General features: G+C 38.1%; 1 protein-coding gene across 1 annotated transcript; it reads left to right on the top strand.

The window, feature by feature from the left end:
• Positions 1–15,763: 15,763 nt before the first annotated feature.
• kcnk15 (potassium channel, subfamily K, member 15) lies at positions 15,764–20,532 on the top strand. Its single transcript, XM_059526969.1, has 2 exons — positions 15,764–16,455; positions 19,396–20,532. The coding sequence occupies exons 1-2, from the start codon at positions 16,173–16,175 to the stop codon at positions 20,319–20,321; spliced, it is 1,209 nt and encodes a 402-aa protein (XP_059382952.1). The 5' UTR covers positions 15,764–16,172; the 3' UTR covers positions 20,322–20,532.
• Positions 20,533–25,833: the final 5,301 nt, after the last annotated feature.

The following is a 25,833-nucleotide window of genomic DNA, read 5'->3' as shown; positions in this document are numbered from 1 at the left end:
ATGCGCGCGCACATCATTAAAACAAAAAACATGATATTATCGCAGATGATATATATAGCACACTCCTCACCACTGTCTTTTTGGCTAATTTGTGCAAAACCTCTTGCTAAAATGTCAAAGCTTCATTTTAACCACCAATGCAACGATGCAATTATTTAGCTTACCTCTACATTCTTGCGAAGGGTTGATGTCTTGTCGAGATTTTATAAGCTGCTAGTTTGGTCTCCCTAGGCAAGTACAGCTTACACTGCATAATAGAGCATACATATGGCCAGGGGTTCACTTCATTCCCTTCGAGTTCAACTTCAGAATATGAGGGGGTTTCGTTTTCAGCGGTGTCTGCACCACTAACGCCTGTTTTGTCCGTCTGCATCTTTCTTGTGATTTTAGCGCCAGTTTGCCCTCCTGCCCATTATTTACTGACGTAGTTTCCAGGGAGAAATTTATTTATTTTTATTTTTTTTTACTCAGTAATTATTGTGTTTTAAAATGTAGCGAAGTAAAATACTTTAAACAAAATATACTTAAGTAAAAGTAAAATTACAGATTTAAAAAATTACTTTAAAAAGTATTAGTACACAAAAAAGCTACTCAATTACAGTAACGCGAGTAAATGTAATTCGTTACTTTCCACCTCTGTTCAATAGCTGGATGTCTAAGTGGTGCCCGCAGAATAACTTAGGTTTCATAGACAATTGGACGAGCTTTTGGGGGAGACCTGACCTGTTGAAAAGAGATGGTCTTCATCCCTCCTGGGGTGGCGTCGCTCTTCTCTCTAGAAATATGGCAAATAGTCTTAGTGTTTATACTTGACTAATCGGGGCCCAGGTCAGGAAGCAGACAGACTGGCTAAACCGACCGTCTGCTAGCTGCCTCACGTCACAGAGGTCAGTTAATTCTCAGCACATAGAGACTCTTTCTCCTAGATCTCACACTATAGAGACTGTGTCTGTTCACCGAACTAGAAAATACAATAAACGTCCAATCCAAGTTAAGATTAAAAAAAAAATTAATTGAGGTTCAACAAATAAAAAACAGATGCGGATAAACAAATGATAAAGCTAGGCTTATTGAATATCAGATCCCTTTCTACGAAAACACTTTTTGTAAATAATATGATCACTGATCATAATCTAGATGTGCTCTGTTTGACAGAAACCTGTCTAAAACCTGATGATTACATTATTTTAAATGAGTCCCCCCCCCCAAGATTACTGTTATAAACATGAGCCGCGTCTAAAAGGCAAAGAGGGAGGTGTTGCTTCAATTTATAACAATATTTCCAGGATTTCTCAGAGGGCAGGCTTCAAGTATAACTCGTTTGAAGTAATGGTGTTTCATATAACATTATCCAGAGAAACAAACGTTAATGATAAATCCCCTGTTATGTTTGTACTAGCTACTGTATACAGGCCACCAGGGCACCATACAGACTTTATTAAAGAGTTTGGTGATTTTACATCCGAGTTAGTTCCGGCTGCAGATAAAGTTTTAATAGTTGGTGATTTTAATATCCATGTTGATAATGAAAAAGATGCATTGGGATCAGCATTTTTAGACATTCTGAACTCTATTGGGGTTAGACAACACATTTCAGGACCTACTCATTGTCAAAATCATAGTCTACATTTAATACTGTCGCATGGAATTGATAGTGTTGAAATTATGCAGTCAAGTGATGAAATATCAGATCATTATTTAGTTTTGTGCAAACTTCATATAGCCAAAATTGTAAATTCTACCACAAAAGACTGCTTTTTAAGTTGTCTTCCTGATGTATACAAATTCCTTAGCATATCCAAAACCTCAGAACAACTTGATGATGTAACAGAAACTACGGACTCTCTCTTTTCTAGCATTTTAAATACAGTTGCTCCTTTACGCTTAAGGAAGGTTAAGGGAACCAGTATGACACCATGGTATAATCAGCATACTCGCACCCTAAAGAGAGCAGCCCGAAAAATGGAGCGCAGCTGGAGGAAAACAAAACTAGACGTATTTCGTATTGCTTGGCGGGAAAGAAACCTATCCTACAGAAAAGCATTAACTGCTAGATCCAATTACTTTTCTTCTCTTTTAGAAGAAAACAAACCTAACCCCAGGTATTTATTCAATACCGTGGCTAAATCAACGAAAAATAAAGCCTCAACAAGTGTTGACGTTTCCCAACATCACAGCAGTAATGACTTTATGAACTACTTTACTTCTAAAATCGATACTATTAGAGATAAAATTGCAACCATTCAGCTACAGTATCGCATCAGACAGTGCACTATAGACCCCCTGAGGAACAGTTCCACTCATTCTCTACTATAGGAGAGGAAGAATTGTATAAACTTGTTAAATCATCTAAACCAACATCATGTATGTTAGACCCTATACCATCTAAGCTCCTAAAAGAGGTGCTTCCAGAAGTCATAGATCCTCTTCTGACTATTATTAATTCCTCATTGTGATTAGGATATGTCCCCAAAACCTTCAAACTGGGCGTTATTAAGCCTCTCAACAAAAAACCACAACTTGACCCCAAAGAACTAGTTATTTATACACCAATCTCGAATCTTCCTTTTCTGTCCAAGATACTAGAAAAGGTGGTATCCTCACAATTATATTCCTTCTTGGAGAAAAATGGTATATGTGAAGATTTCCAGTCAGGATTTAGACCGTATCATAGCACTGAAACTGCTCTTATCATCTGATCATGGTTGTATCTGTCTATTAGTTTTATTGGATCTTAGTGCTGCGTTTGACACAATTGACCACAACGTTCTTTTGCATAGACTTGAACACTTTGTTGCCATTAATGGAAGTGCATTAGCATGGTTTAAATCATACTTATATCACCACCATCAGTTCGTAGCAGTGAATGAAGATGTATCATATCAATCACAATTGCAGTATGGAGTACCTCAAGGCTCAGTACTAGGGCCACTTCTCTTCACGCTTTATAGGTTACCCTTGGGAGATATCATCAGGAAACATGGTGTTAGCTTTCACTTTTTAATGCTGATGATACTCAGCTCTATATTTCTTCATGGCCCGGTGAAACACACCAATTTGAAAAACTAATGGAATGCATAGTCGATATAAAAAACTGGATGATGAGTAATTTCTTACTGCTGAATTCTAAAAAAACAGAGGTGTTAATTATAGGACCTAAAAACTCTGCATGTAATAACCTAGAACACTGTCTAAGACTTGATGGTTGCTCTGTCAATTCTTCATCATCAGTTAGGAACCTAGGTGTGCTATTTGATCGCAATCTTTCCTTAGAAAGCCACATTTCTAGCATTTGTAAAACTGCATTTTTCCATCTCAAAAATATATCTAAATTATGGCCTATGCTCTCAATGTCAAATGCAGAAATGTTAATCCATGCATTTATGACCTCAAGGTTAGATTATTGTAATGCTTTATTGGGTGGTTGTTCTGCACGCTTAGTAAACAAACTACAGCTAGTCCAAAATGCAGCAGCAAGCGTTCTTACTAGAACCAGGAAGTTTGACCATATTAGCCCGGTCCTGTCAACACTGCACTGGCTCCCTATCAAACATTGTATAGATTTTAAAATATTGCTTATTACTTATAAAGCCCCGAATGGTTTAGCACCTCAGTATTTGAATGAGCTCCTTTTACATTATAATCCTCTATATCCACTACGTTCTCAAACCTCAGGCAATTTGATAATACCTAGAATATCAAAATCAACTGCGGGCGGCAGATCCTTTTCCTATTTGGCGCCTAAACTCTGGAATAACCTACCTAACATTTTTCGGGAGGCAGACACACTCTTGCAGTTTAAATCTAGATTAAAGACCCATCTCTTTAACCTGGCTTACACATAACATGCTAATATGCTTTTAATATCCAAAAGGATTTTTTTAGGCTGCATTAATTAGATAAACCGGATCCGGAAACACTTCCCATAACACCCAATGTACTTGCTACATCATTAGAAGAATAGCATCTACGCTAATATTAGTCTGTTTCTCTCTTATTCCGAGGTCACCGTAGCCACCAGATCCAGTCTGTATCCAGATCAGAGGGTCACTGCAGTCACCCGTATCCAGTACGTATCCAGACCAGATGGTGGATCAGCACCTAGAAAGGACCTCTACATCCCTGAAAGCCAGCGGAGACAAGGACAACTAGAGCCCCAGATACAGATCCCCTGTAAAGACCTTGTCTTAAGCAACCACCAGGACAAGACCATAAGAAACAGATGATTCTTCTGCACAATCTGACTTTGCTGGAATTGAACTGCTGGTTTCGTCTGGTCAGAGAAGAACTGGCCCCCCAACTGAGCCTGGTTTCTCCCAAGGTTGTTTTCTCCATTCTGTCACCGATGGAGTTTTGGTTCCTTGCCGCCGTCGCCTCTGGATTGCTTTGTTGGGGTCACTTCATCTACAGCGATATCATTGACTTGATTGCAAATAAATGCCAGAGATGACATCACTGAATTCAATGATGAACTGCCTTTAACTGTGCTTTTGCATAATTAACACACTGTTATCCTAATGAATGTTGTTCAGTTGCTTTGACGCAATGTATTTTGTTTAAAGCGCTATATAAATAAAGTTGACTTGACTTGACTTAAAGATTCGTTAGATTGCTCTAACTACAGACCAGTGTCACTCATCACATGTGACCTAAAGTTTATGCTAAAACACTTTCCTCTTGCATGGAGAAAGTAATTCATAGCTTTATCAAAGAGGACCAAACAAGTTTTATTGAGGGGTGTCACATGTCCAATAATATGCTTATATTTTTTATGTACTTGATTTTGCAGACTCTTTTCTGATCCCTTTAACTAGCAGAACCCATTAGAAGATCTGCCATTTCACCGATTAAGATTCATGACCATAATCATATAATTTTTTTGGACGCTGATGACATTAGCTTATATTTAGATCATTTTGATATGCCAATAACTGGTATAATTAAGGAATCTGATCACTTTAGTAGTCTATTGGGGTACAAGGTAACCCCTTTGCATTCAAAGAGCGGCTGTTACAGTACAGACAGGTTGGAGACAGGAGATCACAGGTGAGGTTGTTTGTTGACATATAGCGAACACAGGAGAGTCAAACTGAAGTGGCAATTGTGAATGATAAGTGAAAGAGAGTTGATACTGTTCTTTGTGTTTGGCAGAGTGAAGATCCAAGTGGCAGTTGAGGTATTAAGACATTGGAGGATGAAGACGCACACACTATGAACACAGGAGGGAAGTTGGGATCTCTGGAGACAGGTAAGTATAACACAGGTAGTCCTTGAAGTAAGCATGGAGGTAAGCCCCAGTTGCGAACAAGACTAGAAAGTGGCTTTTATATGCCAGTCAATTAAGGTGCTGATGAGGGAGTGCACTGTGATTGGATGGTGTTGGAACCTGGCGTGTCTGTGACAGTACCCCCCCCCCCCCATCCACAGCCCGCTCCAGAGGGATGAGGACCCCAACGTCATGGTGGTCTTCCTCTTCCCAAAGGGGCAGGTCTGTTGAGATGAGCAGCGTGGAAGGTTATATATATATATATATATATATATATATATATATATATATATATATATATATATATATATATATATATATATATCATAAATTAGTCATCAGGTTAACTAATTCATTTCTGAATATGCATTATGATAATATGAAGGGATAAAAAACTTCAAGCTAAGAGGCAGCAAATAAGAGTTACAAGTAAACTGTAGTTGGTGCGTTGGGGCCCCATACCTGGAATTACTTAGGGCCCCCAAATCACTGTGTATATTAATACCTACTTAAATGCTACTGCCATAGAGCCAGCCTCTTTACCTTTATTTCTGAGAGTACAGGGATGAGCTTGTGGTCTGGTGTGTGGAAATGATTTCTTCCTTAACTTAAAGGAAGAGGGGTATTCTCCCCTCTAAACGTGAGGGAAAGAATAGCAGTCCCCTCTTTAATTTAAGTAGCAGGGGTGTTCATCCCCTGCTGAGGGATAAACAACAGTCTCCTGCAGCTATAGCAGCAAAGGGTGTTCTCTCCAGCTGGAAAAAACAGCAGTCCCTTTTTCTTTTTGAGGGGTGTTTGTCCCTCACTTGAGGGATAGTACAGCAGTCCCCTACAGTTATAGCAGCAAAGGGTGATCTCCCTAGTGGGAGAAAACAGCAGTCCCTTTTTTTTTTTTTTTTTTTTTGGGGGGGTGTTCGTCCTTCACTTGAGGTATAGAGCAGAAGTCCCCTGTAGTTATAGCAGCAAGGATGTTCTCTCCGAATGTGACGAGTATATTGCCTTGACCATTTAATCAGGTGCGCGGGCAGTCATCGGAGGCTCGCAAGTGGAGCCAGCGAAAGCATAAATCCCTCCTATGCAACGGCAGGACTAGCACATGATACTGGACAATAGATAAGCCTCAACAAGCAAGCAGTCCCATATCCTGATAGCTTTAAGCAAACACCTTTTTAAGTGCGTGGAGTGGGGCGGGATCCTCTTACGGAGAATAGGAGTAGCGAAGGGTGCTCTTTTAAACAGCTAAAAGATCAGCATGCACTTGTAAAGCGGTACGCCATATGGTCAGAACCCTAAAATGTACGATCTGTACATATAGTATCAAGCACTTTATCAATACATTAGCTTGTAACAATAAAGTGCTTATCGATACAAGCAACAGACTCGGGTCTGTTGTGAGTGCGTTCATGACGCTGCTGACGTACGATGCTGCTGACGTGTTTTCTGGTGCTCCCAATAACAAAGATACCACGTCAGCAGCGTCGTATGTCAGCAGCGTCACTGCAGTGTTGTGAACACACAACAGACCCGGAACAGAAGACAGTGCTGAATAAAGATGTAATGTTTTTTTTTTGGGACCAAAATGTATTTTCAGTACTTCAACAAATTCTACCTGACCCTCTGATGTTACATGGACTACTTTGATTATGTTTTTATTAACTTTCTGGATATGGACAGTTATACCGTACATACATTTTCAATAGAGGGTCAGAAAGCTCTCTGACTAAATCTGAAATATTTTAAACTGTGTTCCGAAGATGAACGGAGGTCTTACGGGTTTGGAACGACATGAGAGTGAGTCATTAATGACATAATATTCATTTTTATGTAGTTAACCTTAACTATTTTGTATCAACTGATTAATTTAAAGTACAATGCACTTATTGTGCACTTATACTTGTTTTATACATATAACATAGTAGTTATAATATAAAAAAGACCAGAACGTGAGTAAACAAGGACCTTCGTTTTACAACATCTTCCAACATAATTCACCATTTGGGCGCCGCAATGCCGGCAACCTCCTATCGGGGGGTGACATTTATTACGCCTTTGAGAGACTCCAGAGATACCCGCTTGAGCCTCAAAGGAGAAACGAAACACCCGCACACATTCCACAACACACACACACCAACACACGAGCATTTCTGGCTCGCACATGAACCCTTTTGAGAAAACTACCTCTAAATGTATTAAATGTATCTCTTTCTGTGCTTAGATGTCTTCCCATATCAAATTTTATCGTGTATTAATCAAACTTAAACTGTGTGTAATTCTGCATATGAATGAAACTTCATGTTTCTATCATTTATATCTGCCATTCTTGGTATCTGTTTAACTGTCATGCTTTGACGAACCCACTTAAAAATAGGAAATTACAGTAAAATGTATTATTCTAGAATTACCATCTTGCTGGAATATAACTGCTGAATTGTTATAACACCATAATTCAGAGTGGGTGTTTCCTCAGAGACAAAGGAACTTTTTCCCGCTTCAGAACGTGGACGTTCATTGGTTGTTTGCGCAAACAGAGGCGTGTACCAGTCAACCCATAAGAGAACTGATCCAGGAAGTTCTCCTCTCTTCTTCCATTCTTTAGTTTTTTTTTGTCCGAACATTGCGTCTGGGAGAACAGCCTGTTCTCATGGCTCCTTAGGGAGCTTTCATCTCCGTTTTTCTTTTGTTTTCTGTACCAACTTAATCAATTCGTTCGATGAACCTTTGAAACTCTGCGAGTCTGCTCACCCCGGCAAGACACGAGAGAACACGCCCAGCTCCAAAAGAACGACACACGCACCCTCGTCTTGCGAGTCACAAAGAGACCACATGCAAGAATTATTTTCTATAGAGATTTAAATGTTGCTTAAAGTTTGTCTATTACCTTTTCAAGGTGATCTGATTCCTTGTTGTCTTTCAAAGGTTACTGTCTGTGATTTTGCCATACTGAGCGATTATTTCATGATCGCGCCTATTCTCTCTCTCTCATTCTCTCTCTCTCTCTCTCTTTCTCTCTCTCATCTGTATCCGTTATGTCTTGTATTTGTTTTTACTGTTTGTATTGTTATACACATATTTACTCTGTGTGAATCGTAGTTTTATGTATTATTAGTTCAATTATTAAAATCCAATATATATTCATGATTGCTTCTGTCTAAAATGCTCACATCACGAGTCAAAGAAATGTTTGATCTTAGCTACAAAGCTTGTTACTTTTCAGTAACCTAAATTTTATAAGGACAGGAGAATAGTATCATGGCCAGAAACAATGTTTCCTGAAATTATAAGAAGTGATAACTTTATTGAAAGTTGATAAGTTAATCTTACGGCCGTTTGCTGGACAAACCACTGTTCGATTTGCATTGATTTCCAGAAAAAGGTATCATGATAACTGATGTGAAGAATGGAATATTGACATATTAATGAGTAAATTACAGCGCCTTGTAATGAGTTATTGATATATACAATTGACCTATTTTTCATCTTCAATAATTTTTATGTAACCGTCATATGAGATATATATTAATCATATTCCTGATTAATTATTAAAATTCCCTATATATCATTTGAGTTAATTTTAATGTACTACCCAGTGCGGCTACACTAGTTGTGCACTAGTGTTACGAATGCACACACAAAACGAGAGATCCAGTTTGCAGTGTTTAATGTATGGAAGCACATGGGTAGCGATATTCAATTTGGAATGTAATATGCAAAATGACAATACAATATGTAAAATGACAATGCATTTCTGTATTTACATTTTCATTTTCCAATACATTTGTGCAACGTTTGGTGCAAAATGAAAATGAAAATTAAATTACATAATTTTAATTTGCCATTTCATACACCAGTTTTAATATGTAAAATGAAAACAAATTTTAATGCTTTATAAGTTGCAAAATTAAAATTAAAAAGTATTACAGAAATTATTAGATATGTATAACATGTTCAAGCAAAAACTGTGCCAAAAATTATCATTTAAATGCTATTTTTCTTAAATGCATTAACACTCACAGTCAAGACACTTACGCGAGTAAGACCGAGTTGAAGGTGGAGCGATTCGACCAATCAGATGAAAGCAGCGTTTCAGCTCCGCCCACAAGTGCGAATGTAATATTGAAGCTATAAACCGGAATGATCAAAACGTACACGAACCAACGGTCTTGTCCATGTTCTCTCACTTGAATCCTCTTCTTGAGATTTGAGTCTCTGACCTTCTGCAAGCCCCGCCTTGTTCACGCAGTGATTGACATGGCGCGAGGGGGCGGACACGTGATCGGCTCGGAATGCATTTTCAATGTGCACATTGAATTTTGCTACATTAATTGTGGGACACTGAATGAAAATGCAATCGTAAGTGTCTTGACTGTGAGTGTTAATGCATTTAAGAAAAATAGCATTTAAATGGTAATTTTGCCACAGTTTTTGCTTGAACATGTTATACATATCTAATCATTTCTGTAATACATTTTCATTTTAATTTTGCAACTTATAAAGCGTTAAAATTTGTATTCATTTTACATATTAAAACTGGTGTATGAAATGGCAAATGAAAATTATGTAATTTAATTTTCATTTCCATTTTGCACCAAACGTTGCACAAATGTATTGGAAAATGTAAATGTAAATACAGAAATGCATTGCCATTTTACATATTGCATTGTCATTTTGCATATTACATTGCAAATTGAATATCGCTACCCATGTGCTTCCATATTAATGGGGAATCCAAAAATCAAATCCAAAAACAGGCTAGAGGTCAATAACAACAAAAGCAGTCCAAAAAACAAGAAACATGAAAAACACTAGGGAACACGAGAAAGCCGGGTGACATGAAACAAGGACTCCATGAAACAATGAAAACGATGAAAGTGGGGACAGCTGAGTGCAATTACCAGGTGAGCAATTATCAGTGATGAATGGGACAAAGGCTTGTGGGAAATGTAGTGCCTGCAGTGGGGTGACTATGGGGAAGTGAGATCACTAGTGGACACCCAGGGAAACACAGACCAGACACTGTGACAACTAGGCTCCCTCATGTGGTCTATGTCTGTGCTGAAGACACAGAACTGTAAGAAGAGTGTGTGAGGCCTAAGTCAGTATGCTGTTCAGGGGACCCAGAAAGTCAAGTCAAGTCACCTTTATTTATATAGCGCTTTAAAAGTCTTTACAGGGGACCTGTATCTGGGGCTTTAGTTGTCCTGGTCTCCGCTGTCTTTTAGGGATGTAGAGGTCCTTTCTAGGTGCTAATCCACCATCTGGGCTGGATACGTACTGGATACGGGTGACTGCAGTGACCCTCTGATCTGGATACAGACTGGATCTGGTGGCCACGGTGACCTCGGAACAAGAGAGAAACAGACAAATATTAGTGTAGATGTCATTCTTCTAATGATGTAGCAAGGTGTTATGGGAAGTGTTCCCGTTTCTGGTTTACTTACTTAATACAGTCTAAAAATCTGCTGGAGTGCCCATGAACTTCAGTAGAGGGCACTCCACTCAGGACTCACTCGGGACCCATTTTCAACTCCATTCCCCCAGAATCCCATGCTTATGACTAATCACCACCAGGTGTTCCCCATTACCACTCCCCTATATAAACTGTGTTTGGACTCTCATTAAGTGCAAAGTCTTGTTTAGCCTGTCTTACATTTCCGAGCATTTTCCCTGTGTTTGTTCCTTCCGTGTCTGACCTTTGGATTGTTTATACCGACTGTGATTCTCTGCTGTCTGCCCCGATCTCTGCTTGTTTCTGTTACTGATATAGATATCTCTGACATACCAGACGCCGTTCCTGATTACTGACAATTCTTTTAATGAAAGTTCTGTATATGGATCCGAACGTCTCTGACTCCTCGTAACACACGGTACTTTGTCATGCAACAATTTGTCTACGCAGCGCAAACAAAGCCAAAACGAGGACATTTTAGGCAATATAGAAATCCTGGCCAGGGTAATTCCAAACCGAAACTACAGTTCGCACTTAAATGCAGGAAGGGGGCAATGCAAAAAAAAAAAAACACAGGCTCCTTCTTTGCACTTACTAGTGATTATAATAATTCTGCTATCAAGAATGCACACGCCAACGAAAATACAAAGAAGACATAGGCAGAAAAAACAAATATTCCTTCCTAGGAGCGAGTAATATATCGAGTAGTATCATACAAAACACTCACAATATGATACCTCTTCATTCACTACCACAAATTGATGGCGGTCAGATAAGTACCAAGCTAATACACTTCCATTAATGCCGGCAAAGTTTTCCAGTCTATTCAAGAGAATGTTGTGGTCAATAGTGACAAATGCAGCACTAAGATCCAATAAAACTAATAGAGAGATACAACCACGATCAGATGATAAGAGCAGATCATTTGTAGCTCTAAGGAGAGCAGTCTCAGTAGTATGATACGGTCTAAATCCTGACTGGAAATCCTCACAGATACCATTTTTCTTTAAGAAGGAATATAATGGTGAGGATACCACCTTTTCTAGTATCTTGGACAAAAAGGGAGATTCGAGATCGGTCTGTAATTAACTAGTTCTTTGGGGTCAAGATGTGTTTTTTTGATGAGCCAGCAAGTGCACTATATTGAAGGTTTTGGGGACATATCCTAATGATAATGAGGAATTAATGATAGTCATAAGAGAATCTATGAATTCTGGAAGCACCTCTTTTAGGGGCTTAGATGGAATAGGGTCTAACATACATGTTGTTGGTTTAGATGATTTAACAAGTTTATACAATTCTTCCTCTCCTATAGTAGAGAATGAGTGAAATTGTTCCTCAGGGGGTCTATAGTGCACTGTCTGATGCAATACTGTAGCTGACGGCTGAATGGTTACAATTTTATCTCTAGTAGTATCGATCCTGGAAGTAAAGTAGTTCATAAAGTCATTACTGCTGTGGTGTTGGGAAATGTCAACACTTGTTGAGGCTTTATTTTTCGATAATTTAGCCACTGTATTGAATAAATACCTGGGGTTATATTTGTTTTCTTCTAGCAGTTTTTAATGCTTTTCTGTAGGATAATGTACTTTCCCGCCAAGCAATACGGAATACCTCTAGTTTTGTTTTCCTTCAGCTGCTATTTTCTATTTCTATTTTTTTGGGCTGCTTTCTTTAGGGTTCAGCTTCCTCAGGAATAATAATCTTGATTGTGCCTTCTTAAAAACAGCCTCTGTCCTTCCAGTTTAATTTACTGTCCAGATGTACGCCAATATATTTATAAGACTGAACGATCTCTACGTTCAGACCTTTAACTGTCACTGGTAATATCACTTCTATATTTCTTCTAAAATAAATGATCAACTCCTTAGTCTTCTCCACATTCAGTTAAAGGAATGTTTCATTACACCATGTAACAAATAACTATACTTCTCTTCTATAGTCCACATCAGTACCCTGATTAATTAAACCCACAAGGGCAGTATCATCTGAAATCTTTTGTATACAACAAGATGTCTGCTGTGCCTGTATGGAAGCGTATGGGTAGCAATATTCAATTTGGGATGTAATATGCAAAATGACAATGCAATATGTAAAATGACAATGCATTTCTGTATTTACATTTACATTTTCCAATACATTTGTGCAACGTTTGGTGCAAAATGAAAATGAAAATTAAATTACATAATTTTCATTTGCCATTTCATACACCAGTTTTAATATGTAAAATGAAAACTAATTTTAATGCTTTATAAGTTGCAAAATTAAAATGATTAGAAATGATTAGATATGTATAACATGTTCAAGCAAAACTGTGGCAAAATTATCATTTAAATGCTATTTTTCTTAAATGCATTAACACTCACAGTCAAGACACTTACGATTGCATTTTCATTCAGTGTCCCGCAATGAATGTAGCAAAATTCAATGTGCACATTGAAAATGCATTCCGAGCTGATCACGTTTCCGCCCCCTCCCACCATGTCAATCACTGCGTGAACAAGGCGGGGCTTGCAGAAGGTCAGAGACTCAAATCTCAAGAAGAGGATTCAAGTGAGAGAACATGGACAAGACAGTTGGTTCGTGTACGTTTTGATCATTTCGGTTTATGGCTTCAATATTTCATTCGCACTTGTGGGCGGAGCTGAAACGCTGCTTTCATCTGATTGGTCGAATCGCTCCACCTTCAACTCGGTCTTTTAATTCTTTCAGACAGAATAAGAGTCAGTGTGAGTGAAGCACTTTAATGTCTGAAACCACCGCTCACTGTTCATAAGCATAATATTTTAATCAGATGTAGCTGGGCACATAATTTGTGCTGCTGAGACCTGCAAATTATTTCTAGGTTGTAGTATTGTATGAATATTGTCCCACTGATAAATACAGTGCAAATAGTTCTGTCTCTTTGGATAAAAGTGAAGTGGAAATAAAAATCAATAATAGACTGAACAGTTCCATGTCTGTAACATTTACCACTCTCATCTTTTAAGTCATAAGGCACTTAGGTATGTGTGTGTGACATTAATAAATAATTGTAAAAATTAATATAGTTACATTTCTGAAATAAAAATAGTAAAATTAGCTCTATCCTGCTCAGTGCTCCTGTAGCCTACCCCAGAGCGCCCTCTCGCGGCTGCAGACGGTAATGTTTTCTCTTGGTTCTGAATAAATGCGACTTAATAGTCCAGTGCGACTTATATAGGTTTTTTTCCTCATCATGACGTATTTTTGGACTGATGCAACTTATACCGAAAAATATGGGTAACATTATTATTATTATTATTTATTATGAGAGTAATTGACACAGACTAGAACTTTAATGTTTCACCAAATTCAGCTCAGATCTTCAGACTCGTCTGACTCGTGTTGCTGTATAACTGGCCAGACTTACCTTCCCAAAAATCCTATTTAATTTTATTTCATAAATTTAACTATATTTATTTCCACTTCACTGTTGTCCAATGAGACAGAACTATTTGCACTGTTTTTATCAGTGGGACAATATTTATACAATACTATAACCTAGAAATAATTTAACGGGGTCTCTTGCAAGTCGCAGCAGCACTAATTATATGGCCAGCATCATCTGATTCAAATATTATTCTTATTAACAGTGAGCGGTGGTTTCAGACATCACAGTGCTGCACTCGCACTGACTCTTATTCTGCCTGAAAGAATGAAAAGACCGAGCAGAAGGTGGAGCGATTCGACCAATCAGATGAAAGGAGCGCTTCAGCGCCGCCCACAAGTGCGAATAAAATATTGAAGCCATAAACCGAAATGATCAAAACGTACACGGACCAACTGTCTTGTCCATGTTCTCTCACTTGAATCCTCTTCTTGAGATTTGAGTCTCTGACCTTCTGCAAGCCCCGCCTTGTTCACGCAGAGATTGACATGGCAGGAGGGGGCGGACACGTGATCGGCTCCGAATGCATTTTCAATGTGCACATTAGATTCATTTTAATTTTGCAACTTATAAAGCATTAAAATTAGTATTCATTTTACATATTAAAACTGGTGTATGAAAATTATGTAATTTAATTTTCATTTTGCACCAAACGTTGCACACATGTATTGGAAAATGTAAATGTAAATACAGAAATGCATTTCCATTTTACATATTGCATTGTCATTTTGCATAATACATTCCAAATTGAATATTGCTACCCATATGCTTCCATAGTGCCTGTAGTCAGAGGTGTACAATGAAAATAGAAAAGGTGATAAAACGGTGCATTGTGGGGCTCCTGTTTTATTAAAAATGATATCAGACATTTTATCACCCAGCCTAACAAACTGGGGTCAACCTAAAAGATAATCCAATACCCAATAATAAATGTGTGACATGAAGAAAAACACACTATGAAATTTATTTTTAACAGAAATATACTGTTAATTTAACTTCACGGAAGCAAACTGTAAAAAACTGTAGATTACAGGCAATGTAATCTTTCAGTAGACATGTGCAGGTGTGCTCTATTGATTGGAATTGTGTTAGTAAGCTTAGCCAGTATTTCAAGTTATGCAGCTAAAATGGTTGTGTAACAAAATATCAAAAATCCAAATATTTACTAATTTAATCTGGGAGTTTATAATTTAGACCCTTTATGGTCTGAGTGACAATGCTAGCTGTGGACTGACATGATCCACTGACATTTAACAACCAGAAAACCTAACCAAGGTTGTTGTTTTTTTAGTAAATTTATTTTCAGGTGTCCTTGTTACACATGTACTTACGATTATAATAACAATAAATAATCATAATAGCATGCAAGTAACCATAATCCTAACCATATAGTAAGTACATGTAGTTAATTAATATTACTCCGTACTTAAATATGGTATAATTACACTGTACACAATAAAGAGTAACCCTTTTAATTTATTTATATTTTATTATTATTTTGCTCGAAAATACGCTTTTTAAAGAAGATCCTTCTGTTGATGAAATGTCATTCGTTTTATAATGAATACAATGGCATTCATACACATGTGTCCAAAAACCGTGTGCTCTGGAGCTCTGTTGAGACAGCGGCGAGAGTAGCGCTTCAGCACCGCGGACAGCGCTCCGCACTCAGCTCATTGCTGCCATGAGGACCAGAAGCACACACACCTGCGCTAATGTCTCAGCAAGTCTTGTGACTGACTGACTGTGAATGCAGCTGGACTACGAGAGATTCTATTGGTTGCCAGATATGACAGGTTCAGTTTGGAATCCTCCTTCGCACGATTTGCGCAGACCAGGAAGACTGGTTTAAAACAGGAGAGCTCAGTTATTTAGATCTCTACGACACACCTTATTTGCCTACGGAAGAAATCGAAGACACGAACACGACGGCCTCTGTTTTGCTTTCGAAATGCGTCTATGTCGATACCTGGATTCCCCATCGCTCAGTGTTTCTTAAATAGACATAGCGTTTATAGCGATGGACAGTCGCGCAACCTGTTAGACTGAAGATGAAAAAGCAGAACGTGCGCACGCTGTCGCTCATCCTCTGCATGTTCTCGTATCTGCTGGTGGGCGCCGCGGTCTTCGACGCCCTGGAGTCCGAGACTGAGAGCGCTCGGAAGCGCATGCTGGAGCAGAAACGCAGCGATATGAAGAGAAAGTATCGCTTCACCGAGCTCGACTACCGAGAGATCGAGCGAGTGGTGCTGTTGGCGGAGCCACATCGTGCTGGCAGACAGTGGAAATTCGCCGGATCTTTTTACTTTGCGATAACTGTCATCACCACGATAGGTGAGCGTCAGTGTTTTCGCCTTTGAGGAAAAAAAGCAGTATAAGAATTAGTAACTATCGCATGAAACACTGTAATCTACAAACTTAAGTTAACACTTCATTTTACAGTGTCTTTGTTACATGTTATAACGTTAATTTAGTGCTGCTGTGGCTCAAGTGGTAGAGCATTGCGTTAGCAGCGCAAGGTTGTGGGTTCAAATTCCTGGGAACACATGTAAGGCAAAACTGTTAGCCTGAATGCACTGTAAGTCGCATTTTTTAAGCAAATTAAATTTAATTAATTTATGCATAACTACCTTAAACTAACCCTAAGCCTTATATTAAGAAGTGGGCCTACACTGTAAAGGAATTTACAGGATTAATAGTAAACAATTTGCAATGAATGCAAGTTATTTTCTGCCAATTTATTGCAAAATGATGCAACCAAATCCTGATGGACTATGTGATATGGTACCAAAGGAAACATACAGTATATGGAGCAATGCTGTGACTGAATGTCCATTCACATTGACAAGCACTTTTTTTCTTTGTTAGTGTTGAATTGTATACAGTGAAGCTTCATCTCAGAGAGCTCAAACCATTTGCTTCCTAATGGCTCAAGTCTGGCAGGCCAGATGTCATTGTAGTTGTTATTCTGCTTGGTTCAATTTAATAAAAAAGCAGAAAGTTGCAGCTGTGTACTTAACCAATGACTAATATTTTACCAATGAGTGCATTCAGTTTTCTGCCATAGTCTACATTGGCACATGATGAAGTCACCGTCAGAGGTGAAGGGAATGTTTAAACTTACTGCCCCTGATTCTGTGCTCTTTGTGACGAAGAGATATACTGTACTTTGTTAACTTGGGAGACATGGGTGTCTACTGTCAATCAGGTGCTGCTGATAGAAATGATGTGGACATCACGTAAGAACCATTATCCACTTCCAGCTTATGAATATCTCTTCACCAAAAACTTTGTGAGGCAGGGAAGTGGCAGACTCAATTTCAGAGGCAGAACAGTTGCTGGATCTTCTTTTTGTTTAAAAAAAAAATTATGTATTTTGTGTGTGTGTGTGTGTTTGTGTTTCTTTGAGTTGCTATAAACTCTTTGTTTTAGCTTAGGTGCTTCTTGGGAATCAATCCACCAGAAAAAAACATGGAGGCATCAGTCAGATCAGATAAAGCTTCCATTCTGAGTGGCTGTCAGATTGAATATGATAGTTTTTATGCATGAATTGTTATTTGTTTGCATGTCAGTTTATATGTTGTTTATTGGTTCAGTTAATTTTTTTTTCTGAAAGTATACTTGATTTTCAGTGTAAGAAAGTGCTGAATAAATGTAAGAAATGCTGTGTTTTATGAAAATTGATATCCATTTCATAATTTGAATTCAAAAGTGAATGAATTTGTGAGCTATTAAAAGTACATCTGTGTGTTAATTGTGACTACTACCCTGACGGACTCACAGACAAGGCTTAAGCCTAGTCCTAGACTAAAATGTAAGTCTGAGCTGTTTCAACTGAAAGAAACTGATCTTGATGCACACCAGTAATGTTTTTATTTTTTTCTAATGCACATTTATAAAAATGACTTAAATGTCCTAATTGAACTATGGCCTAGGATGGCTTAGTCCAAGCCTTGTCTTTGAAAGCAGACCTAAGTCGTCCATTTTCACATCGGTGTGTTTGTGCAGCATGATGTATGACAACTTTCATTACACTTTTTTTAATGTCAATTAATTTTTCCCATGTAGATAATTAGCAATGTGCTGGAGAAATCTTACTTTCATAGTATTTCATGATAAGTAGGTGATATTGTAAATCTAAATAAAATACCATTGTGATATACTGGGAAAAGTGTGCACCTGTACCATAAACCACAGCACTGAGCATCACAGACCACTGCTAACACCACAGCCATTTACTGCAGGGAATTCACATGATAAAGCTGTCAGTAACCAGACAGACACAAGAGAAGCTCCGCTTTGAGTTTACTGTGAAAGCAAAGCAAATTCACCTGCCATTTTACACTGAAATCAAATTAAATATTAACTAATATTTCTCAGTATGCTCTAAGAAATGTACTGCAAAACCTCCACTATTTTATGGCCAATTGTAGTTTGCAGAAATACTGCAAATAAGCAGATTTCTGTAAAACTCACTGTAAAAAATGTTTATTACAATATTGGAAAGCACAAACAATATCACCCTACAATTCTACAGTAGATTTCTTCTATGAGGGCACTCAAGCATTATATTGGTTTATTTTGTAACGTTATTTTTACATGAACATGTTGCTGAGTGTGACCTTGGTGGTGTTTTGTATGTCACCTAAAGTCTGTGCACCTTTAGATGAGGCTTATAACAAGGAATATGTTTTCACAAATGCGTTATGCATCTCAGAAACATTTGTTAAAGTTGCTCTTGGCTTTGCCATTCTAAGTATCATACAGATCATCTCATAATGCAGAAAAAATTGGTTATATGTTTTATTTTAATCAAGTAATGTCCTTTATTGTTTTATGAGAGAAATTCACTCATTTAAGTAAAATCCCTTAACCCGCATTTACTTCCATGTCAAATTCTGAATGTTTTTGAATCTAATGTTTGCTGAAACAATAACAGCCAATGCGTGATTCCAACCTCACATGTTTGGTATGCTATGCCTTTGTACAGTCACTGCATGTTCCTCCAAGACCTTGCTGTAAATTCTATTATAAACTCTTAACATCAGAGAATACATACCGTAAGTTTAATAATACAGGCTGTTTAAATAATCAACACTGCAATTTGGTTCTTATTCGACTGAAGCAAGGAAATCTTTTTTAAAATAAAACATAACCAGATGTTTGTCAGTCTATCCTCTCTCAGTTCAATGTCTTCAAAGCATGGGTTTCAAACAGCATTGCCATGATCTCATGGGCCGATCTAAGATGTCTCTTGTGGGTGTTTTTGTGCAGGTTACGGGCATGCGGCCCCTGGCACAGATGCAGGGAAGGTCTTCTGCATGTTCTATGCGGGTCTGGGCATCCCACTCACACTGGTGATGTTCCAGAGTCTGGGCGAAAGGATGAACACCTTCGTCCGTTACCTCCTCAGCCACGTCAAGAAGTGCCTAGGGCTGCATCGCACTGAGATCTCCATGGAAAACATGGTGTTGGTGGGGTTCCTGTCCTGCTTGGGAACTCTGTGTGTGGGGGCTGCTGCCTTCTCACACTTTGAGGGCTGGACCTTCTTTCACGCATACTACTACTGCTTCATCACCCTCACCACCATCGGCTTTGGCGACTTCGTGGCTCTTCAGAAGAAGGAGGACCTCCAGGAGAAGACCCCTTACGTGGTCTTTAGCTTCATGTACATCCTCGTGGGGCTAACTGTGATCGGAGCCTTCCTCAACCTGGTTGTATTGAGGTTCCTCACTATGAACAGTGAGGACGAGAAGCGGGATGCACAGGAGCGGGCCTCGCTGAAGAGGGGCCGTAACCTCACAGCTGTGAGTTTGGGGCAGGAAAATCACTGCCACAGCAACCTGTTCTTGCCCATAGAGGAGGGTACCAGCTGCACCAACCTCATCCTTTTGCCGTCAGAGGAGCGTGGGCTCTACTCGTCTCTGCCCCTGCCCTTAAACGCAAGCCAGTCTCGGTCCCAGTTGAGCGTGCTTTGCTGCTGCGTCTGCTATCACATGGGCCTCTGGCACAGCTCGGCCTTGTCCCCAAACAAGTGCCCTGAATGCAACATCAACTCAGTGTATAACAACTCCGTTTCCTATAAGATTGAAGGTGGCTCCTCAAACAGGAACGATACGGTTGTGTCCTCTCCAGGCAGCACGCTCTCTCCTGGGCTCAGCCTCAGATATCTGTCACACTTCAGGAGGAAGTCATTGTAATGGGGAAGAACTTTGAAGCATCTGGTTTAGATAGCGAGAATGCTGTGAGAACATATATTTTGTACTACGAGTTAGCACTAAAGATAAGTGAGGATGTTGAGGACACGCTATTATAATCAGGGTTGGGGAGTAGCAGAGCACATTTAAAACACAAAATATGAGTAACTGTGTTTCATTATAGTTACATATTTAATGGGTGGTAGTCAAATAATAGTTACATCTAAAAAGTGATTACTTTGAATTTTAATGTCATTTTTGTCAATTAGTGGAAACAACAATTGGTGATTCTCCAAATCTGACGGTCTTCAAAAGCATCCTAAGATACGTGCAAAATATGCAACATTGTATTCATTTTAACATAAATAAATAAATAAATAAATAAATAAATAAATAAATGTTTAGATACTGTACTCCAGAAGACAAAATAACTGAATTTCTAGAAACTGTAGAACATGTTGCCATGTTTTGTGATTGCTGTTTATGAGTCCTGTTTGTCCTGACCAGTTCTTCTGCCCTCTGTTCTTGAGAAAAATCCACCAGCTCTTCACTTTCTCAGGTTTTCCAGCATCTTCTGCTGTCCAACAATGTATGAATTTGAGATTCATCTTTTCACACTGAGGGCAGTTGAGGGACTCATACACAACTATTACAAAAGGTGAAAACATTTGCTGATGCTCAAGTAAAGTCAAGTCACCATTATTTATATAGCTCTTTTAATAATACAGATCGTGTCAAAGCAATTGAACAGCATTAAATAAGAAAATTATGTGTCAATAAAGCAAAAATAAAGTTCATCATTGAATTCAGTTATGTCATCTCTGTTCAGTTAAATAGTGTCTGTGCATTTATTTGCAATCAAGTCAACGATATCGCTGTAGATGAAGTGACCCCAAAAATGCAAGAATGTCATTAATATCATAGTTTTCTCAATTTTACTATGATCTTTATGAAACTGTTGTCAAAGTGATTTTACTGAATGTATGAAGTGTTTTTCAAACATAGAGGGTAGAACAGCAGGTGAGTCGACCAATGAAATCAAAGCAGGGGAGGGACTACCTCAGACACAGTTAAATACAGTACTTTTTGCTATATGTTGCACTGTTGCATGTTATTAACTACTTCAAGTATTTGCTATATATATTGTTAAAATTTCAGCAGCGTAGTGAGTAGTATACAAGGCTATATTAGAACATTGATGTTTATTGTGTACTTAACTTGCAACCTTTTGGGATAAGTGTAGTTTGTTGTCAACGTTTGGTCTGGAGATGACATGGCTGGCTTTTTTTTTTTTTTAATCCTCAATTTATGTGAGGTTTATGGCCCAGGTGACAGAACACAACTGGAAACCATGACATACTAAAGAATAAGTTTAACATTTGATGTATTCCTCTTTCAAGCAGCAGCCATTACCCAAACAAACACGAATCAGCTTCAGGCAAGCAGACCATATGAGAACACTGAAATTGTACTAATTCACATTGATTACCCACCAATGTGCCAAAATGCAAAATTTTATGAGAGCGTGTTTGGAACGATCAGAATTGAAAACAACAACAACAAAAGGGTCATATAGGTATAGCATATATCTACAGCTATCAGCTCCTTGTGACAAACAATAAAAAGTTCCTGAGGAGGTTAATTGTCTATTTTAAAACAGTTCAAACACATATGAAAGCCTTTTTTATGTTTGCTTATGTTTATGTGTATAGTAAATCATAAATCTGGTTCTGTTTGCCATCGCACCTTGACTTGTGCTTATCTGTAAAAAGTATTACAAATCCATAAACTGTCTCAGAACACAAGGAAACCAGGGATGACAATTCATTTATCTTTCATTTTTATCAATTTAATAAAAGTTCATATATTACAGAACAGTGAAGATGGAGATGTAAGATATTTGTTCAAATGATCACAAATGTCTTTACAATTGTGCTAAATATGTTTTCACATAAGTGTATATACTACATATGCATTACTCAATATCAGTAATCATATTACAGATAAACCGTACAGTTTATGAACACACATATCCCACGATTGTCACAGATTATTTGTGCAGAATGGTTTAAAAGCTGTTTAACAGCCAGTGATAATTATCTTTAATGTCAATTTGCCACAGTTTTTGAGTGTGCTATCCACTTATGGGTGAATCCATCTTTAACCCCCATTAAAAATGTTTTTAAATTTTTAATTTATTTATATTTTTTTAGGTTTGAGTCAGAGCAACAGTAAGGCATGAAAATGTCTACATCCGAAACATTTAGTCCCCTAAAACATGATGAGAACAACACCGCACCGGGGTGTCACGCGTTAAACTGTTGAAGAACATCGTACTATATAAATGTGCATGAGGACTCTAATAAAGAAATCTATATTCAACTCATTGTGTGTAAAATTTTAACTTGGTTATTTGTCTGCAATTTTGCGTTCCCTTCGATTAAAATGTATAATTACAGTATTTAAAATGGAAATAAATAAAACTAAGTTTTTCAAAGATTGGTTTTCGCTAATCGTGGATTCTGAATGCATTGCCACAGATTTCGCTTTTGCTTCGCAGTTTTTCGTTTGGTGTTTTGACACAAACCTCTCATGGGGGCGGGGTTAACAGTGATCTACTCTGATTGGATAGTGAGCTTTTGATGGACAGGTGCTCTCTGACCGGGAAGTACAGACGTCACTTAGTGGTGTGCATATTGGAAAGCTCTCGAAGTGATTAAATCTGGTCTCTAATGCAAAAATTATTTTTCACAGACAAAATGAAAGAAATTAATTTTAGGCTCATACACAGGTTCTACCCTGTAAAGAAGTTTATACAAAGATTTAAATCTGACATTGATCTTACATGCTCTTTTTGTTTGAGTTCTGAAGAAACTGTACACTTATTTTGGTCATGTCACTACACTCAGACTATGACTCTGACTCCACAAACGAAAATATCAGTTTTGTTATTAATTTACATTTTTTCACATTCACAAATGCAAATTCTCCAACTGTAAACCTGTCTTCTCTGTTTTTCTAAAAGAAATGGAAAACTATTTGAATGTAATCTCAGTATCTACTAATAAGAAAGCTATAAGGACTGTTAGAATTTGCTCCACCTTTGATCTTGTGTATTTTTGTTTAGATTTTGGCCCTCTTTTCTTTAGTTCTATTTTATTCTTTATTGTTTTTTTTGTGGTTGATATTATGTGATGTATGTTTATACTTTTGTATGTTTTTGTTCTCTGCATTAATACAAAAAGAAAAAGAAAAAAAAGCTTTTGCAGTGATTTGCATGCAATAAACGGCCTTGTATTACTAAATATGTAAATAATATTTGTCCTTCGATCGTTTCAGTCTGTAAAGATGGGCTCTCAGGAGAGACATGGAGCGGCATCATCTTCCTCCTCCACTTGTCCTTCAAAACAGCTTGAAGTAAGGTTGTGTTACTGAAGTAAACAATAACATCGATACAAGTTTTTCATGTTACAGTGTGCAACAGTTTGTTGCGGGTTATTATGGTCATTCAGTAACACAAGCTTATTTCTAGCTGCCTTGAAGGACAAGAGCTCATCTTTACAGACTGAGACGATCGAATGTCAAATATAATTTTTACATATTTAGTAATACAAATCAGCGCAAGAGCTTTCAATATGCACACCACTGAGTGACGTCTGACCTTCCCGGTCAGAGAGCACATGTCCATCAAAAGCTCACTATCCAATCAGAGTAGATCACTGTTAACTCCGCCCCCACGAGAAGTTTGTGTCAAAACACCAAACGAAAAACTGCGAAGCAAAAGCGAAATCTGTGGCAATGCATTCAGAATCCACGATTTGCGAAAACCAAACTTTGAAAAACATGTTAAATTGTGTTAAATTTGTGCAACTGAGTACATTTTTTTCATTTTCATTGTGTTTTTCTTCTTTTGTAATGTCATATGTTTGATAGTTTCTGGAAAAGTTACGTTCAGTTTTATAAAGATACGTTCATTATTATTGAACCAAATGTAATTCCATATTCATCCACCCATTCAGACAATAGACAAAACTTAAAGTGCAAAATAAACAAATAATTCCAGAAAAAAGCAAAAGTATCAGAGACTCCAGTGTGCTGGTATAGAAAATAATATATCCTATATGATAAAAGTAGGATTCAAAAATAAACTCTAGACCCTTGTAAAAAATCTCATTTATTTGTTTACGTTTCAAGAGTTTGATTTTGATTCTGTAGCAAGCCTGTGAGACAGGGCTGGTGGAGAATCCTCTGTTTTTCCAGCGTCCAGTGTAAAGAGGGATGTACAAAAAAACTGCCCCAAATATTAGCCATGTCTCTTTATTGCTGATAGTTTCCATACTGACCCTTTGTGGAGAAAAATAAAAATAAATACATAATGGCATTTAATAAAAGACATGAGACACTGGCCGAAACTCTCTCATTACTGGGCTGGGTGGCTTCGTGCTCACCAGTTCAAAAGAGTACGACCTCTGTGATGGAGCGGCTGTGCCTGGCTGTATGGAGCGGTATGATGGGTACTGCTGACTCTGGCCCTGCTGATACTGAGGATACTGGGACGAGCCGCCCTGCCCTGCACCTTTAGAGCCAAACAGCACAATTCAGTGTTTTACTGGATATATTCTTTAGGGATCAATTAATACTGAATGAAATCGATGTAATCTGATGTGTTCTGTTACCGTATCCCTGAGGCTGAGCGCTGTAGCCGGCTTGGGATGGGTACTGCTGTTGGCTGAATGTCTGGTGCGTCCCAGAGCCTTGTTGGTACTGTGTCTGCTGTTGGCTGTACTGAGAGTCTCCTGAAACATTATTGACATCATGCATGAAGGGAGAGCTGAATATATTACTAATTTTATATATATATATATATATATATATATATATAAACACACACACACACACTATGTAATCTCTTACCATCTACATGACATTTGGAAGCATGGTATAATGAGACAAATGTTTAAGGAAAAAAAGGAGTATGGAACTAAATGACTTAAATTCCAGTTCCTCTTAACAATTCCAGTTCCTTAATACCATCATTGGTTTTTTGTTCGTTCGAGGATGAAATATTTGGGGGAAAAAAAACATTCTGCTTGCATTTACTGTCATAAAGGGGTCATATGATGCTTTTTTAAAAGGTCATTATTTGTTGTATTTGGTTTTACAGAACAGTCTGCTCTGATTGGCCAACTGACCCAGTGTAATGTGATTGGCCGAACACCACAAGCACTCGTCGGAAATGTAATGCCCCTTTCCATAATCGCAAGCCTCTTCTTTCAAAATAAATATAAAGACAGTTAATAATGTCCTTAGTTTTAGCATCAGTTCAAGCCTGAAAGGGGAACAGAGTGGTGTGACAGACACAGTGATGAAGCTTGTGTGTGTGTGCAGTACACAAGCCATGGACAGTTAAGACACTGACTCCACTGTGTGACCCTGTCTCTCTCTCTCTCTCTCTCTCTCTCTCTCTCTCTCTCTTTCTCTCTCTCTCTCTCTCTCTCTCTCTCTCTCTTTCTCT

Source organism: Carassius carassius, chromosome 37 (assembly GCF_963082965.1).
Source record: "Carassius carassius chromosome 37, fCarCar2.1, whole genome shotgun sequence".
Classification (NCBI taxonomy): Eukaryota; Metazoa; Chordata; class Actinopteri; order Cypriniformes; family Cyprinidae; genus Carassius; species Carassius carassius.
This window is presented reverse-complemented; position numbering and strand designations above follow the sequence as displayed.